The sequence below is a fragment of the Anopheles stephensi genome, chromosome 2 (assembly GCF_013141755.1).
Source record: "Anopheles stephensi strain Indian chromosome 2, UCI_ANSTEP_V1.0, whole genome shotgun sequence".
NCBI classification, from domain to species: Eukaryota; Metazoa; Arthropoda; class Insecta; order Diptera; family Culicidae; genus Anopheles; species Anopheles stephensi.
Window position 1 is genome coordinate 28,768,590 of NC_050202.1, and position 18,552 is coordinate 28,787,141.

At 48.6% G+C, this 18,552-nt stretch overlaps 2 protein-coding genes across 6 annotated transcripts; both read left to right on the forward strand.

Moving 5' to 3' along the window:
- Positions 1-2,140: 2,140 nt before the first annotated feature.
- Positions 2,141-12,249, forward strand: LOC118506072 (cationic amino acid transporter 3-like). 2 transcript variants are annotated; one of them, XM_036042735.1, is made up of 4 exons: positions 2,141-2,321; positions 9,609-10,002; positions 10,075-11,100; positions 11,178-12,249. In XM_036042735.1, the coding sequence occupies exons 2-4, from the start codon at positions 9,630-9,632 to the stop codon at positions 11,642-11,644; spliced, it is 1,866 nt and encodes a 621-aa protein (XP_035898628.1). In that variant the 5' UTR covers positions 2,141-2,321; positions 9,609-9,629; the 3' UTR covers positions 11,645-12,249. The 2 variants fall into 2 exon arrangements, with proteins under 2 accessions (XP_035898628.1, XP_035898627.1); XM_036042734.1 differs by lacking the exon at positions 2,141-2,321 and adding an exon at positions 8,025-8,161.
- A 645-nt stretch (positions 12,250-12,894) lies between these two features.
- Positions 12,895-17,858, forward strand: LOC118506076 (cationic amino acid transporter 2-like). 4 transcript variants are annotated; one of them, XM_036042744.1, is made up of 4 exons: positions 12,895-13,101; positions 15,546-15,920; positions 15,981-17,009; positions 17,075-17,858. In XM_036042744.1, the coding sequence occupies exons 2-4, from the start codon at positions 15,566-15,568 to the stop codon at positions 17,467-17,469; spliced, it is 1,779 nt and encodes a 592-aa protein (XP_035898637.1). In that variant the 5' UTR covers positions 12,895-13,101; positions 15,546-15,565; the 3' UTR covers positions 17,470-17,858. The 4 variants fall into 4 exon arrangements, with proteins under 4 accessions (XP_035898637.1, XP_035898636.1, XP_035898635.1 ...); XM_036042743.1 differs by having other exon boundaries at positions 12,896-13,075; XM_036042742.1 differs by lacking the exon at positions 12,895-13,101 and adding an exon at positions 13,117-13,443.
- Positions 17,859-18,552: the final 694 nt, after the last annotated feature.

The window sequence follows — 18,552 nt, forward strand, 5'->3', positions numbered from 1 at the left end:
GTTCCAATTCCTTTACAACAAAGTATAAAAATTTTTAAATTTAAGAAAGTAACTCTGAAGTACACAAATTCAACGACATGTAGCAAAAAATCCAGTGAGAATCCTTTTTCTTCCTGTGTCAATCGAAATGACTGCAACTCACCATTTTTCTCACAATTAATTCACAACTGAAAAGCAATTACGAGCAAAAAGCTTCCTCCTGCCATTATTTAACCATCAGGAGGAGATAGCATTCGTCCGAATCATAAAAAAAAGAAATACTTGTCTTCATTGTAAGCACAATTTATCACATTTTTTTTGCTTGGTTTGGGTCTGCATGCCACTTCACCTTAATTACGCCCAAAAGCACATGGTACAACCGGTTTCGGTGGTTGATAACAGGGTATCCGAATGATAACCTCGACTAGCTCGACATGCGACAGCGCTAGTGAATTTATTGCATCTCCGAGTTGAGTGTACTCGGACAATTTTTGGTGGCATTATGCACCTGTTCGGCCCATCCGCAGTGCCCGCGAGCACGCTTCCGTCAGCTGTACCGAGCTGAAGTGTTTGGGATGAAGATGGCAGAAGAAAATTTGACTTTGAGTAACTTACACATTTGTTTAATTTCCTGCTGTTTATAAACATTTGTCGATCATTATTATTTTAGGGTAAGAGTTTTATCTAATCAGTTAAGAAGAAGGTACAGCGTGTGCGTGTGTCTATCGCAAGTCCGGCCATAATCTGTATATCAGCCAACTAATCTATATCAACCGCAACTAATACTCCGCTGTTTACTAACAGACACAGTTTATGGTACGGGAGACGACAGTTGTATCGTTTATCGGGTTGTTGTAAGATTAGCCCACGTCAATTCGCCCAAAAGCCATCGCAGCGAAAACAATTCCTCCACGCATGTAATAATCGCGCTCTCTACTATCACAACGGCCAGATCGGACGCGTTGTTGTGGCGACCGCTGATAATATGGCGATTACCATTGCCCAATCACCAACGTCCAATCTACGGTTCGGCATCAATCAAACCGACCGTATGAGCGATGATTGGGTATTTCGAAAATGGCCACCCATCCCCCTACGGTACGGGTCGGTCGAATCGAACGCGAGAGTTTTAGTACTTTTGTTTGGTATTTTTTTCCCCATTCATTAATCACCCATTCAAACGAACGACCGAGGTACCATTAGCTTTTTAATTCCGTTCTTGTTATCGGTAGGCTCGTGGCGATTAAATCTGCATACCGCAAACACACACACACACTTTTAGGCATTTTGGGTGATTGCAGACATTTTTCGCCAATGTGATAATCCATTATCTGTCTGCTAAGAACTAAGAGGGTAATTAACGTTCGAGTGTTTTAAACCATCTAATGGGTTGTGTCGTTTAACGCTGCAGATAAGACAATGGAGTATTAAACCCTGGGGGTAAAGGAAAGTAAGGTAATAAACGCAATTGTTTACTCAGCAAAACTTTCGATTGCTTTGTGGATGGGAATATTGGTTTTGCCTTAGGGCAAGCCGATCTAAAATGGTTTAATTACCAGTCGCCCCCCAAAATGGGTTTAAATCGAGCTCACGGGATAGGCGCTACTGTTTCTAGCCATGTAAAGCGCCAAAGCGATCGTTTAACGGTCCACCAAAATTTACCAAAATCACCAGAAATAGGTTTTTTATATCCTTAAAAATGATTTAATTTCACTACATTTGATTTAAATTAAAATTTTAGATTATCTTTAAAAATTAATTTAAAATTTCGTTGCTTCTCGTTGCATTGAAATCTCTTGATTTGCTCCTTGAAAGGATTTCCTAAAGGCTATTTAACTGACACGCCGATGCGAAAAAAAATCAAAACAGAGAAAAAACCCGTCTACGCACGTTAATACATTTATCCATCCAGAATCGCTCTCCACACGCATCAACGTCACGGTCCGACAGAACAGATATACAGAGACCATAGCCTTTGCTGACAGCTTTAGTTTCAATGTATTGTACACTACTTATCTACTAGCAGCAAGCACCGTCGGCCGTCAGCTTCACACTATGCCAACACTGCGATGGTGTGGTCGATCTCCCCTCCATCGGGCATATGGCCGTTGCGTGCCGACGAGCTGCAGCACGCAGGTGTGTGCACCTCACCTGTGGAGTTGCTCGCAAAAACGGTGCACATTTCCCGATCGGACGTCGACCGGTACAGTTGACCCGTCGCTTTTGCTGGAGCTGTGATCGACCAAATCGGAACAAGCCGGATCTTGGACCGCGTCGCCCCGTATCGTGTGCAGTTTTGTTTCAAATTGTTTTAAACCCCCCCCCCCCACCTCTCGCTCATAGTAAGTGCCACGTGTTGCTTCGTTCTGTAGTTATTCGAGTGTGTTGTTGTGAGATATGCTGATCGGTTAGAACACCTTTAAAAGTGAGCGAAACAAATCGAAGCGACCTGGGCGGGGAAAATCGCCGCTACCGTTACCATAGGGACCCCCCGGTAAAAGTCCGACCAGGGGGGGGGGGGGGGGGGGTTTAGAAGCAAAAGTGAAAGCTGTTTGGGTGGCTAACTAAATTCGGTACATTTAACATGGCTGCTTTGTTGTTGCGAAAAATTCAATCTCCAGCTCTATTGCTGCTAGTGGAACACTTGTGTGAGGTGTTGAAGCGCCGTAGCACGGTAATACTGAGGTTCCTGCAGCCATGGCTCAGAATTCTAAGCAGCAGTTTCGTTTGAGGTTTGTTTTTTGGTACAAGGATAACAACACCTCTGGTAGCAATGTCATCTGCCCCAGTGTGTCCAGCTCCTTCAAAGTCGTCAAGTTTGCATGCACGCTGCTACTTCAAGTGCCTCTCAGCGTGGTGTTTCCCGTGTTCGGATTTGCCGTGCTTTACGACCCAATAAACCATGGCCATTGACTTTAGGAAAGGTTCCCCATTGCTACTTACAGTTTGCACCGTGTTGTTACTATATCGAATCGGCGCCCATTAAGCCCTTTCGACCCCCATTCTGTGTCCACAGTCAATCACCTTTTGGAAACGTGACAAACATATGCTGCCTAAGCGCCTAAATTGTGCAACAGTGTGTGTGTGTGTGTGTGTGTGTGTGGTGTTTACTTGTATTAAAGCAGCTTGCCTGCCTGGCCTGAAACATCAATTACTGAGCACGATACTCCATGAAGTTGCATCGAAAAATTTGTCCACCACAAAAGTAATAAAAATGGGCAGCTTTTTTTTTTGTCGTGTCGGTTGATCGTTTAAGGTTTAAGACATCCATTGTACCAAATGCGCCATGTAATGCCCTTCAGCAGAACGTGCGGTTGGATACTGTGGTCATTGAGTGGCTGGTTGAGTATGTGGCCGGATACCGGTGTTATTGTACTTCGGTGGGGGATTTTTTTTATATTTAATTATTAACGATGATAAATGGAGTGTTGATGATTGTCAGTCGTCAATCTCAGTCCGTCGATAAAATTGCATCATTTTGGGATTTTTAAATAACTTTTTGTTTTTCGCACATCCATCTCATTTAAGCTTGTTTGGGGAGGGAGCTTTCATCCTGCATTTTATACGAATGTTTGGGTCAATTCTTTATTTTGCTTCTCTTGGGGCCTCCCCAAAGTCCACCCCCCCCCCCCCCCCACCCAAGCAAATTGTCGTCATCAATCGGTCAAAATAGAAATGAAGCGGGGCTCCAAAACATGGGTTCGTAAGGCGGCCGTGGCAAAGGGAACCTTGCGGGGTGTATATTAATACAGGTGTGCGTCCGGAACGAGTCGCGCTGATGACTGTTCGGCTATAGGCTTTATTGCAGAATCCAACCTACCCGTCATGCCATTTTGAAGCTGGTTTTGTTCGATTTTTTGTTTGTATGTGGGCCCATTCTCTACCGTATTATTAACGCTGGGGCATGGAACACCCCGAGACAGACAGAAAGAGAGAGAGAAACGCGATGAGATGATTTGGATGTTGTTGTTGTTGAAGCCGCAAGGCATTTTTTTCGAGACATCACCTCGTAGTTGAAATTGATTGTTTCGGTTGTTGAAATTTTTTTTATGTTCCTGTGAACATTCAAAACAAATGGCTTGGATCGCTTCAAAATGGCGCTCGTGCTGACTGAAGTGCGATGATCGTACGGAGATCGCGTAGCTAATGGAGCTGTGCGGCCTTCACCATCATCAGCGTGGATTTTTATATGGTGCCGGGGATATAAAGTGTGTAAGAGATGATAGAACATAAAATGGCCGGGACGTTCCCAACGGGCTAGAAGAACCATTCTTATGACCCGCGGCAAAAAAGTACGAGGAATGGTGAACCTATAGGACCGATCGTACAAACAGGACAGGATGAAAAAAATTTCGCCCAACGTCCTCAACCGGTGGTCAATCCCTTTCGTGGCAATTATTTTTGCTTCTCTGTACACATCGCTGCCCGTTTTTACTATTGGCAGTTATTTACGACCCATACACTTCCCCTTCAAGTGCTGGAGATGTTTGCTGCTGCCAGCGAAGAGTTGAAGTTTTTGAAGTGTTTTTATGTGCTGACTTCCCCACGTCAAACAGCCATAAAGTGAGTGCCGTACGGCTGGAATTGCATACTTTCTAGCCGCATAATACCGCAAAATCCCGTGCTTGATTATAGGGGTTTGCGACTTAAACCGACGTTAGTTTGTCTGTGTAAATGACAAACAAACAAAAAACAACATGTAAGTGCCCTACTTAGGGGTGGGGCGGCCTATCTTTCGGTGGGCTCGAGGAGTGTACGGCAAAACCGGTTATATTTTACGATTGAAGCACACGGGTCAATTTGGGATGGAATTAGCATCGGCAAACCTTGACGAACGACCCGCGCGCCCCCGGGGGGTAATTTTATTTTGGCTAATAAGCTGCGCGTGAGTCTACGAGCCGGCTAGAGTGGGTTGCGCGGTGTTCGATGTGTAGGATGTCGATGGCCAAATGCCAAATTGGAGGGAACGACAAATCAAATTCAACATTCGGTGTGTTTTGTATGGCGTCTGTGACCCAACACAAGCTAGACAGACCAAAAACAAGCATCCAAGCTTAGGTTTGCATAATCATAAGCTTTTATCCATTTTTTAAACCGCCATGATCATCCTCTTTAATGTGAGCGAAGAAATGCCTCTTAATACTCTAAATCAGGTAGGAGATACATATCGGCCTACAATTAAACTCCTATTGAAACGAGCATGTGTTCTGGAAAAAATGAGCTCCTATCTGACGTACACGATCCGATATCTCATTATACGGCGCAAACAACGCATCTCACTTTCGACTGGGTAGAATGTATCCACCACAGATGCGACCTTCGTTTCGACCGTTTTTTTTCTCTCTCAATTCTCCCTCGCGCAATTAACCCACTTTGACGCCCTCGATCGTTCTTAACTGGCGATGAAGAAGACGCCACATGCTGGAACCGGCGCAATTCAACAATGAACCCCGCAGTGTGAGTATGCGTTATCAGCGTCACTAGCAGTCACGAGCCCGGGGTGGCTCTGGCAAGATAAAGCCCCGAGCCTCGGCGTGTACCTCACACGATGGCCACTTGCCTCCGTAATGATTTACTACCTGATCTGATCGATGGCCAATTTGGGGTGGGTGGGCGTTGAAGGCGGAGACTGCGCTTATCTGGGCTAGGGATTGTTTACTACAGACATTCAGCAAGTCCCAGCTTGATTAAGGATCGATCCATCAAAAATGCGCGGGTAGTGTAGTGCGCGTCATAGTCACCGTCCGCAAGAAAAAAAAAGTTTCTGTTGGGCAATTTGTCAGGAAAAGCAGGAAATGTCTGTATGGGCGATGATGGTACCGTTGTGATAAACCACCGGCCATCGTTACTTTGGGACGACCATCGCAGTGAGCTCTGCGTTCCGGTTCCCGGATCCGTGGCGGTCGTGTGCGCTTTTATGGAATGCAATTAAGTGTAGCCTTTCGCGAGATTCGCTCCGCACGAGCTGGCACGAAAATCTGCATATTTAAACGGCGAGCTCTCTCGGCTGACCACGACCTACACGGTTTTAGAGTGCCGCTTGTTGAAGGAGCATTGTGACGCGCCTCACTGTTTCGCAGTAAAAGAATTGTTGACATTCCTCTAATCTATCTCTAAGCACAGAATCTGCATTGGTGAGCCGTACTGATCGGGGTTGCTGTAGAGTGTCTTGTTTTCCCGCCCTCGCCCTGTTCGTCACCTACAAGTACGCTGGCATGCCGAACGTAGTCGAGAGAAGTAGCATTTGGACACGTTTTTACGCTCCCACTTAAGAGGCGGACGATAACGCGGCTAACAGTCCCGCACGCGTCACAGAATTCTTGTCTGCTAGGAACTTGAACGTGTTATCGCATACCTTTCCAAGCTGATCCGTTTATTGAGCAAGCTGTCATACGATCGACTATCGGATCAAGTAGCTGCCGGAGGGGTTTTGGTGAGCCATTCGATGAAAAATACCCATCCATATAATTCATGAGATTCAAGGGCGTCGTTCAAAGTTTGCATTTGGAACATGCATTTGGAACGCGCGCGCGTGTGTGTGTGTGCACTTAAATGATATGTGCTTAATCATCCCTTTTATCAACTGACGACCACCCGACCATCAGCTCGGCAGCTTCTGCTGCGTGAGCGGTTTGAGGGAGCAATCTTCTTCCTGTGGGTGGTGGTCCGTCTTATCAGGTGATGCCCGACGACGCTGGACGCACACGAATTTACACAGTCCTTATTTTTTAATTGAGCTGTCCACGCCAATTCGAATGTAAATGGGTGCGATTATGCGTTTGATGGATACGATTTGGTGGCACACGCTATCAGCTGGCATTATTGCCCATCGGTATCAGCTCAGGTCGGTCTGGCCCGCGTGTGTGTGTTGAGTAATCGAATGGCGAGAATGATGGAACTGGTGCTGAAAATAATGGGCTAGAGTCATTGGTAATTGTCGCCTGTCATCAGGCATATTCTTAAAGTCATAAGACGACTTTCAAGGGTTATTTCCTGTTCGGGGGGGAAACAAATGGACATTCGCTGTGTATATGTAAATGAGCGCGTACCATCAACAAATCATCCTTTACAGCCAGACTTCCGATAATCCCTCGCCATGTTCTTACCGCCCGATTTGGATGTCGGACATCTTTGCTTTTTAATGGTCAACTTCCTGCAATCGTTGACAGAGGTCATCAAGTGGGTCCGCTTTCACCAGCCGATGGTCGTTAACCTTACTGGTAGGGAACTGCAAAACCACGGATGGTTTTCCGAGGCCGGATGACACACTGGCACACAGTATCACGGGCGGTCTACTGGCGAAATGAAAGCGAATGTGACGAGCAAAACAAAAGCTGATAGGGCAGTAAAGTCTGCCCGCGTGTCTGGCCTTATGGCGTTCCGGCGATGCCAATGAAACTTGCTGGCGGACGGCGCATAACCAAACCAAAACAAGGCAATCGCTCGAAAGCTGTCGGGCAGGGCCAGCTGAACGAGACTGCCATTTGTCATTTTGGGCAGGGAGCTGATGATCGGAGAGAGAGGGGTTGCATTGATCAACAAACAAGATCGGTGCATGCACCGGTTCACTGACCGTCCTTGCACTCGCTCAACTCTTGGAGCTCATGCTTTTCGACATTGGTTCGACAGCGCGCGAACCGGAGTCTGATGACGATCCCGATCGACGACACACCACCATTATCTTGAATTGTGGGGGTTTTTTCCCTCCCTATTTATTCTCAAACTCTGCACTGCGCTTGGAAACTGGTTCTAATCGACGAATGAGATGACAAGTCACGAAAAACCCTGGTGGTACCTTAGTGCTGCTGGCCACTGTGTGGCACATTGTGTAATAATTTAATTACACCATTCGCGCCGAACGTAGTGCATGAAAGATGTGATCATTTGGTGGTGGTCACCGATCACAGTAGGCAGCCGAGCACCTGCAAGCACAGGTGGACCGTTGTTGCTACATAGGCTACTGTGATGCGGGGACCTTTTTTCTCTTTAATCTACCTCGTGTTTTTTTCTATACGGCCCAGTAGGCCCCCTTTTATTCCCGTTGTATGGCAATACAAAATTAGTGAAAGCTGTTGTGCAAATACTTCTCGCCAGTGTCATGGCAGCAGAAGACGGATTTGTTGCTTCGGTGGGAACCTGCTGATGCTGCTGAAATCACTGGATCGTTATGGATAATGGAAAGGTACAGCCCGTTTAGCTCCACACAAAACATACCGTGGGAACGCACATGGTAAAATAATCAGAACAGTCACCCACAACCGGTTGCAGCACGCAATTACAAGCAATCAAGCTAAACGATAACACCGTAATCAATCGGTGGTGAGGCTGCTAATGTGTCCCATCACACGCATTCACTGTCGATGCCGTTCATCATTCATTCGTACCGTGCTCCACCATCCATCCGTCGGCATCCAGATGCAGATGTTTGCGTAAAACGTTAGGCGTAATTTACACCTCCCTTTTCATTGCGGGCCACATTAAGCGCACGCGTTTGCGTAGCGAGAAGTGTTAATTCTGTGGAACAAACGACCGTTGTACAAATTGGAGTGTTTGGTTTCCAATGTGTTCCAACCACGAAAATGAGAGTTCCTGTGCGGCGGAGTCTGTCGTGCGATCACTTGAGGTTGAGTTTTTGTTTGAGTACCTCACTGTGTCTCGGGGAGAATTGATTTATTCCTTAGTACACAGCAAATCCGTCTGACAGCCAACGTTCGCAATAGGTCATTGTGATTCAATATCATGAACAGTGGTTGGCCGGCCGCCGTCAAGGTTTTTATCTCGAGTGAGTTCTCAACCTTAGCCACGCAAGCTGCCGGTATGGAACGCTCAATTAGTACGCTTGACGAGTTTCGTTCAGTTCCAGTCAAACGAGTTCGACTCTGGATTGGATTGCATTGACATGCAAATCATAGTAATAGGCCGCTGTATCTGAAAGGAACCTGACATGTCGATGGCGTCAGTGGACCACGATTCCATTTTGATTCCTGCTTCCAAGGTGGATTTCTTTCGCTGACCTTGTTCTTCACACACTACTCCCACACCCTTGTGCAATGGTTTCGAAATTACCGTACAGGTTTAACGAGACTCCAAACAAGACCCGCGAGATTGGACATTACTTGGCGCTCGTTTCGTGGGTAGCTAATTTCCTTTCCTTCCGGTGCGCCAGTGCGATGTTCACTGATAAGCTTTTACGCTCCAAATGGCGTCGAGTTTAAGTTGAGTGTGAATTTGAATATTTTACTAAATATGGTAGAGACTCTCATTTGGGTGAAAGTGGTTCGTTAATATCGTCACCGGAGAGATGATGGCAAAAAAACAAAACAAGATGGCCACTAAAAATCTCAGGTGCCACTGGGGGGGTGGGGGTACGTTGTGCTAATGCAATTTACCTTCTCTCGATCCGCTTTACACGCATGGGCCGGCCCGATTTGGTAGCCAAACGAAATTGATCGACCGTTGCCAATCGTCGTAACTTCCGCCAGACGGGTACGGCAGTTCGCTGCCTGACTAATGTATGCGCGTTGTGCCATAATGTTGGCCCACGATTACTCTCATCACTTTCTCCAAAGCGGAATCATGAATTTTTTTTTAACCTCACTCGGCCATCTTTATCTTCCTACCCTTTGCAGATATTCTTAACGGTGCGGATCATGCGAGCGGAAGGCCCCTTACGTCGGTTCTGGTCGGCGCTGACGCGAAAGAAACAGAATGAGGACGACGGTTCCGAGTCGAAGTTGGCCCGCGTCCTGACGCTGCTCGATCTGACCGGGCTCGGTGTGGGCAGTACGCTCGGGCTCGGCGTGTACGTGCTGGCCGGTTCGGTCGCACGCGAACAGGCCGGCCCGGCGGTCGTCGTTTCGTTCCTGGTAGCGGCCATCGCTTCCGCCATTGCCGCCCTGTGCTATGCCGAGTTTGCGGCCCGCGTACCGAAGGCTGGATCCGCCTACGTCTACAGTTACGTGAGCATCGGAGAGTTTACCGCATTCACGATCGGCTGGAATCTGATCTTGGAGTACGTGATCGGTAAGTGGATGTTCGCAATGCTGAATCTATGGTGAGTTGAACACTAACACACCTGCGACTGTATCCCTGCAGGCACGTCCAGTGTGGCCCGTGGTATGAGCGGCTACATTGACTCGCTGGTCGACAACAAGATCAGCAAGGCGATGCGCGAAGCACTGCCGATCGACGTCGACTTCCTGTCGGACTATCCGGACTTTTTCTCGTTCGTCGTGGTGTTGATACTGGCCGGGCTGCTAGCGTACGGTGTGAAGGAATCGACGCTGATGAACAACATCTTCACCGGGGTCAATCTGATCGTGATCGGCATTGTGCTGGTGGCGGGCGGCATCAACTGTGATCCGGACAACTGGACCATCGACCCGAAGGACATACCGGAGGGATACAATGGTGGTGCGGGCGGGTTTGCACCGTTCGGGTTTGCCGGTATAATGGCCGGTGCGGCCAAATGTTTCTACGGGTTCGTAGGGTTCGATTGTATCGCAACGACTGGCGAGGAAGCGAAAAACCCGGAACGCAACATCCCGCTCGCAATCGTGATCTCGCTCATCATCATCTTCCTCGCGTACTTTGGCATCTCGACGGTGCTGACCATGGCTTTGCCGTACTATCTACAAGATCCGGAAGCACCGTTCCCGCATCTGTTCGAGTCGCTTGAATGGCACGCCATCAAGTGGATCGTGTCGATCGGGGCGATCTTCGCGCTGTGTACCAGCCTGCTCGGTGCAATGTTCCCGCTACCTCGCGTCCTGTACGCCATGTCCTCGGACGGAATCATCTACAAGAAGCTGCAGACTGTGCATCCCAAAACGCAAACACCCGTGCTGGCTACGCTGCTGTCCGGACTGCTGGCAGCCATTATGGCGGCACTGTTCAACCTACAGCAGCTGATCGACATGATGTCCATCGGTACGCTGCTGGCCTACACGATCGTCGCTGTGAGTGTGCTGGTGTTGCGCTACCAGACGGAGGAGCTGCTCAATAGCTCAGAAATCAGTGTCACTGTGCCGGAGGTTATTCGACAGCTTGTGAATCGCGAGCGTCACGAAGCACCGACGAAACTGTCATCGGCGGTGGTTAAGTTTAGTGTTTGTATTTTTGGTAAGTGATCATTGCCGTGAGTGGGGGCATCGTTTAAAGATGTTTTTTTTACTCTACGCTTCATTTCCCCATTACAGCTGTGTTCGTCTGCGGTGCCTGCGGCATTCTAGTCCCGGCCGAGGACTACATCAACACGGACTATCCGGGCGTCATCGTTGCACTGGCGCTGCTCGTCGCGCTCCTCGTCCTGCTGTTCATCATCATCTCCCTGCAGCCGACGGACAGCATTAAGCTTACGTTCAAAGTGCCACTGGTGCCGCTGCTGCCACTGATCAGTGTGTTCTTCAATCTGTACCTCATGTTCCAGCTCGACACCGGTACCTGGATTCGGTTCAGTGTTTGGATTGCGGTCGGTTACTTCATCTACTTCAGCTACGGTATCCGCCACTCGATCGAGGGTGAACGGTTGCTCACCAAGGCCGAGCTTGCCGAATCCAAGGCGAACGGTATCGACAACACCGGGTACGACGGTGCGTCGGATGTGTATGGCCGGAAGGATTCGCGCCCGGCACCGACGTACGCGATCGCGCACGAGTCAACGTAGACAGTGGCGGAATTGTTGGGCCGATTGTTGCTGGCCTATCCGTCCCATTGTACCACTGCAAATCGTGCGCGACCTCAGTTTCGGGAGGGGTCAGTATTATGCCGACATTAGCAGCATGATTCCTAGCCGAATCAAGCAGTCCTTTCAGTGTAAGAATTAGCTAAGTACAAACACGAACAGCGAGAGAGAGAGAGAGAGAGAGAGAGAGCATGTAAAACAAAACAAAGCGACCTAGTGCGTACCACAAAACAAGACAAGAAAATTCGCACTTAAAGTGATTGTGATAATTATTGCATACTAGTGGTTTAAGGTTCGAAATAGAAACACATGAAACAACCAATAGCCCTAGCGGGTTTTGTATCCTTATCGTTCGTTATCCTTCGATTGGGGGTTTTCTTTTTTCTTTTGGTAGCCAGTTCCCTCCACATCCCGAGTGATATCTTTGCAAAGCCCTTGCTAGGACTTTGAGCTTTGCGAGCTTATCAAGCTTTAGTCCATCACACTAATCTACCTTTACCGAAGAGTCGGACGCTTCCTTTACCATAACGAGCATGACGAACGAGACGAAACAATAAATCAATCAATAAAAACGCGTGCCTCCAAAACATTTTACCATGTAATTCAACTATCGCTACTGCTCCGATGCATCGATACATCCGATAAGCGCTGGTCGGCCGCAAGTAACGCTGCCCATTGTTCGGTGCCTATAATTTACTCAAACCAACTCATTCATCAATTATGCGCCCCGTTTCGAACAGATTAAAATGATGACGAAATTACCAACGTCCAATCGATAGGCTAGGTTTGTTTCTTATCTACCGAAGGGTACCGACCATTGTACATTAGCTGCTAATTGATAGCATTCCTGCTAAAGCTAAAGATAGCAAACCGTAGCCCGCGTCTCGCCTGCGCTGCTTAGCACATGCGCCTACACGTATGCAACGCGCATTACATCGGTTGTGTTTCCTTTGCTGAACTATTTTTTCAGTAAGATCGTGTCACACCCACCGTGTTTTTATGTTTTCCTCACCAAACCACCATCACACGTTGACCGGTGAGAGTGTGAGGGTGAATAAAAATTTGCATCCGGATATAAAATGGTACGCCGGAGCTACACGTATCTGACCCACACCCGTAAAGTGCTGCCCGATCGTTGCGTCAGCTGAGCGCAATGGTCATCGCGTCCCGGTGTGTTTGTGAAACAGGTCCTTTCCATCGGATGCTACCCGTATCGAAGCTACCTATTTTCCCGTTTCGCTCTAGAAATAGTCTCAGTCTTCGAGTGTTGTACATCGCGCTAACATTGTTCAACTCGCGCCCGGAAAGAGCCCGTTCCTGAGCACACGCATCGAGTAAAACACAACAATTTACAGTTTGACCACGTGAGGGAAAGTGTTTGGCACTGCTATCAACAGTTACGGCTCAGGCACGGTACGGAAGGAAGTGGAGGAAAATCGGTGAAGTCATGATTTAGCTACGCAATTTTTTTTTTTGAAGTTGTGAAATCGAATCGCGATTGAACTGAGGAGGATGGCATTATCTATAAAATAAGTTTAGTGTTGTTTGTATTGTACGTTTCCGTTAGCTTTTCTATGGTGTTGAATGTTACATAAACGGCACATAACGGGTGGTGATAGGCGAATAACCGTTGAAAATTTAGAGGAACCGTGGAAATGTAAAATTTACCATCCCGTGCTCGATTATCTGGCTGGCTGATGTGTCAATGGCGGAAGCAGAAACGCGATGGAGACGCATGGTGGCGCACGTTTTTCGCTGTCCGCCCGATCCTCTCGCCATCGGTGCGTCATTCTTGGAAAGCAATTCGGGGGGACAAATCGAGTAGAAAGCACGCGTTTCGGTGATTGCATTAATGTAGGAGTCGTTATCGTTCCGAGACAGAGGTGGCATCATGCGAGTGATGTGGTGAGGGGGGGGGGGGGGGTCGATTTGGGAGCTAGTTGAAGGTCTCGGTCGCCAAAATCCTCGGCCATAATGCTTTGAAATGTGCGATCGGGAGCGGCAGGCAGCGGCAAAGCGGGAAAGCGACACCCGGATTTGCGACAACGACTCGATTCGATTTCATGCGCACGGGTCTCGCTATAAATAGTGCAATTATTTACAAACGTATTCAAATCATGAAGCGACCACGCGACCGTTGGCAAACATTTTTCTGCTTCTGTTTTTGCTTCACACGATGCTTTAGGTGCTGGGCCAGGGAGCGTTTGCAAATCTTAGAGCTTCGTGCGAAAAAAAAAAGCCAAAAAACTCTCTCAAACACGGACCGCTCCGTCGTCCATTACTTTGTCCTAGGTCAATGGCACTCAGCGAACCCGTGTAGGGATGGCGGGTCTTTTTTTTGTTGTTGAGCAGGCATACTAAATAACCTCGAAAATGCTTACAGCTCCTTTTGGGCGGCGTGACAAACGGTGACGAACGAGCAGGAATGTGCACCGTGGAACGGCCAAGGCGCGATGGCGCATAAATCGGCCGCGAACGCATTTTGCTATTTACAGAAAAAACAACAAACGGGACACGATGGCACTGCAACTCGCATTCGAGCAATATCCGCCTCATACCGGCATAACAGACTGTATGCGTGTGTTCAATTGTATGGGTTTTTTTGCATTAATTTTATTGTTGTGACAAATCAGCCCCATCTCACCCATCCGCTATGGAGCACGGTGGGCGGGGGGTCGATGTTTATATTGTGACGGGGCGGGAAATTGGAGCATTGGACTGTGTTTTTCGAGACACTAGCTAGTTTGATGGGGCTGCTCGCACAACAAAGAGGTTCATTGTAGCGATAATTGGAGCACGGCTGAGAACAACTATCGACGTGCGGTAGTAGTTCTAGAACCGTGTAGTTGTGCGATTGACTCTGCTTTGCTCATTGTCAGCGCTCGCGGATCTCTATGATTGATTTGACAGCCGAAGAAACTGTGCCAACATGTGTCAGTCTTAGGGGGGAAACATATTTCTCGGTTTCGGAGAGGCTACCAGAAGGGCGTTACGACATTCTTAATAATAATTTATCCTCGCGAGTGACAGCGATTTGGGGATAAAGGAAGAAAATTTGAGTTATTAGTTATTATAGATATTATTGTATAAGTACAAATTCAAATTATGTTTTTTCATTTTGGCCTAACGATCTCTTCGGGCCATTTCTGGCTTACTGAACTTAATGATACCAAGTAGTTGGATAGTCAGGCCTCACTACAGCGGGACGGTCCGGAAGGGATTTGAACTGCAGTCCTGTAATGTTCAAATTCAACCAGTTAAATAACCGTACTTGAAAATAGGGCAGATGGTAAAGACGGCAACGATGCCGGGCTTCATACGGAAGGACCGGAATCAAATCCCATCCGGACCTTTCCCTTGAGTGGAGACTGACCCTCCAACTGCTTGGTATCAATAAGTAATGATCTTAAGAGGTCGATAGGCCAAGAAGAGAGAGAAAGCGAGAGATTTGATCATACAATTTTAAGGTGATGTCATAAGATGCTTCTTCTTCTTCTTCCTTGGCACTACAACCTCGAGAGTTCTCGGCCTGCCATTTCTGGCTTTCTGTGACTTGATCTTACCCGTAGCAAAGTAGTCAGCCCTGCGTACGGGGAGGCGGTCTGGATGGGATTTGAACCCCGGTTATCGCCCCGTACCGTTGTAAGATGCTAGCGATCGACAACTCCTAACGATCGTTTCAGAATGTACACCACTTATTGATCCACCGTGTCCAACGTTTTCGGTGGTTTGTTTTAATCAATTACATCTCAAGACAAGCGTCTGTAAGCAACCAAACCAAACACTCGATACAATTAAGCTAAATGATTTCTAGCATTCCTGTTGATAGCTTCGTACATTCTAACACCTTATCTCATCACATTCCACATTTGCCCTTGGACAGGTGACGCGTCGAAAAAAGTTATGGAAACTTTTTGGAAAGCTGTCAGCCGCAAGAAACCCAACAACGACGACGGAAGCCACTCGAAGCTAGCGCGCGTACTGACCCTGCTCGATCTGACCGGGCTCGGCGTGGGCAGTACGCTCGGCCTGGGTGCGTACGTACTGGCCGGGTCCGTAGCGTACGAGCAGGCCGGTCCGGGTGTGGTCATTTCCTTCGTCATTGCAGCGCTAGCGGCGGCCATTGCCGGCCTGTGCTATGCGGAGTTTGCATCGCGCGTACCGAAGGCGGGCTCCGCGTACATCTACACCTACATTACGATCGGCGAGTTTGCTGCGTTCACGATCGGCTGGAATCTGATGCTGGAGTACATTATTGGTGAGTTGGAGCCGTTTGTGTGTCCCCGAGTGTTGACTTTGACTTTGCTTTTTCCACCAGGCACAGCAAGTGTCGCGAGAGGCTTGAGCGGCTACATCGACGCACTGATCGACCACCGGATGGGTAACGCCATCAAAGATGTGATCCAGATGAAGGTTAGCTTCTTGGCCGAGTATCCGGACGTGTTTTCCTTCCTGGTTGTGCTGGTGATAACGGCCCTGCTAGCGTACGGTGTGAAAGAATCCACCCTGCTGAACAATCTCTTCACCGGCGTCAATCTCATCGTGATTGCGGTTGTGCTCGTGTCGGTAGGCATTAAGGCCGACCCGGCCAACTGGACCATACAACCGAACGATCCGAGCGTACCGGCCGGCGTTGACATCGGTGCCGGTGGATTCCTTCCGTACGGGATCGCGGGCGTAATGGCTGGTGCGGCTAAATGTTTTTACGGCTACGTAGGGTTCGATTGTATCGCTACGACCGGCGAGGAGGCACAGAATCCTTCGCGAAACATTCCTCTAGCCATCATCATGTCGCTGGTCATCATCTTCCTCTCTTACTTCGGTGTGGCCACCGTGCTTACGATGGCCCTGCCGTACTACCTGCAAAACCCGATCGCACCCTTCCCCCGGCTATTCGACTATCTTGGCTGGCAGGAGATTAAGTGGATCGTCTCGATCGGTGCGATATTTTCGCTGTGCACCAACTCACTGGGAGCGATGTTTCCGCTGCCCCGCGTACTGTACGCCATGTCCTCGGACGGACTAATCTACAAGCAGCTGCGCACGGTTCACCCGAAAACCAAAACACCCCTACTGGCCACTATCCTGTCCGGGATCTTCTCCGGCACGATGGCGATGCTGTTCAATCTGCACCAGCTGATCGATATGATGTCGATCGGAACACTGCTCGCCTACACGATCGTCGCGGTGAGTGTGCTGGTGTTGCGTTACGAGCAAAACACCAACTTCATCGTCAGCTCACAGACGAAATCGTCCACCGTCGTGAAGCAGCTGTTCAATCTGACCTGCCTCACGGTTCCGAGCAGCTTGTCGTCCGATATTGTGAAGGTGTGCGTGCTTATCTACGGTAAGGTTAGGCTGCTGGGTCTGCTGTGAACTTTTCTTAATCCATTTCTGTTATTCTTCAAACAGCGATCGCCATCAGTGTGATCAGCGCAATTCTAGTACACGCCCAGACCCATCTCAACGACTACAATCCACTCATGTGCACCCTGCTAGCGGCTATGACCGTTGTAGCGATACTGCTGACGCTTATCATCTCCTGCCAGCCGACCGAGGAGCGGCAGCTTACCTTCCGCGTACCGTTCGTCCCGTTCGTACCGCTGCTCAGCATCTTGGTGAACGTGTACCTCATGTTCCAGCTGGACGCGGCCACCTGGGTACGGTTTCTGGTGTGGCTGCTGGTGGGCTTCATCATCTACTTTTCGTACGGCATTCGCCACTCGGTGCAAGGTTCGGGCAGCCAAACGCTGTCCGAAAGTCAGCTAGACATACCATTCGCCATGTTTACGACGGTGAAGCTGTAGCGGGCTCTCGCGCGGCAATCGCCGTCACACCTATTTTAGTGCGATCAAGACATTAGGGATGTACGTTCGGTAGTTAGACAGTTGCATGTAGTGATGTAGCGCGGTAGAAAGCATTAAACTAGTAGGGAGCCGCAACGGAAAGCAAACAAACAGAAACATTCACTGGTAAACGTGTAGCATGGAACCGTTTTAGGTTAGGAATCTCGGGAAAGAGGGGGGGGGAGGGACTTCTTTTTGACGTTCATCACTCACAGTAGACGCTCTGCAGGGAACACTTAGTATATCGTAAGCAACCCATTACTCATTATGAGCCTTGGGGGGAATTAGTTTTGTTTTATATTTTGCACAAATAAAATCAACAGCTCACAATTAAGTGCTTGTGCTCGTGAGTTCGGTATTCGAGTCTCGTTTGAATCACAAATTACGCTATTACGTTACACCGAAACCAAAACAACGGGGCGGTTGGAATGCTGTAGTGCGGTTAAAATTGGGTCACCCGTTTGCATCGCTGCTCATCGCTCGGCTCGGTTCAAGATCGCTTCCCTGTGTGTGTGTGTCGAACGGCGATGCTCTTGGAGCTCGTGTGACCATTGATCTCTTCGTCGCCAGTCCAGCACGCTGCCAGCACGTTCCAGCCGCTGTCAGAGCCAATCACGCACCCAACCGTTCATCCCCGACGGCTTTTGGCGGTGTGATAATGCACTGCGCGATTCCGGTGGCAGAAATGGGATGAAAAGCACATGGTGGTAACCGATCGTACGTCAAGGTTGCGCGAGTGTGTATGTAAACTCGTCACTTTCTCTTTCGGTGTCAATGTCAGCCGGCGTGGGATGATTGGGTTAAATTAATTGGCCACCCATTCGCTCGCCGTCTGCCTGCGAAACTGTAAAACAAGACCAAAGGGGTAGATAAATTTGGCTGGGAAACAATTTTCCCAGTTTTAGCACGCCGGTTTGGCTTTAGCAGATATAAGCGCCTAAATGTAGGCAATGCGCATAGCACCGTGCTGTGAGATGACAGGTGCACTCAAACGAATAACGATCATTTTAAATTTCGTCTCATTCTGATGGCATTAAGAAGTGT

Bases quoted from the DNA above. Each gene is read 5' to 3' on its own strand.
- LOC118506072 (XM_036042734.1), top strand. The intron at 10,003-10,074 runs GTAAGTGGATGT...GTATCCCTGCAG, and splicing joins GATCTTGGAGTACGTGATCG to GCACGTCCAGTGTGGCCCGT. The intron at 11,101-11,177 runs GTAAGTGATCAT...TCCCCATTACAG, and splicing joins GTTTAGTGTTTGTATTTTTG to CTGTGTTCGTCTGCGGTGCC.
- LOC118506076 (XM_036042742.1), top strand. From the start codon at position 13,368: ATGGCGGAAGCAGAAACGCGATGGAGACGCATGGTGGCGCACGTTTTT. The intron at 13,444-15,545 runs GTGCGTCATTCT...GCCCTTGGACAG, and splicing joins GCCCGATCCTCTCGCCATCG to GTGACGCGTCGAAAAAAGTT. The intron at 15,921-15,980 runs GTGAGTTGGAGC...TTTTTCCACCAG, and splicing joins GATGCTGGAGTACATTATTG to GCACAGCAAGTGTCGCGAGA.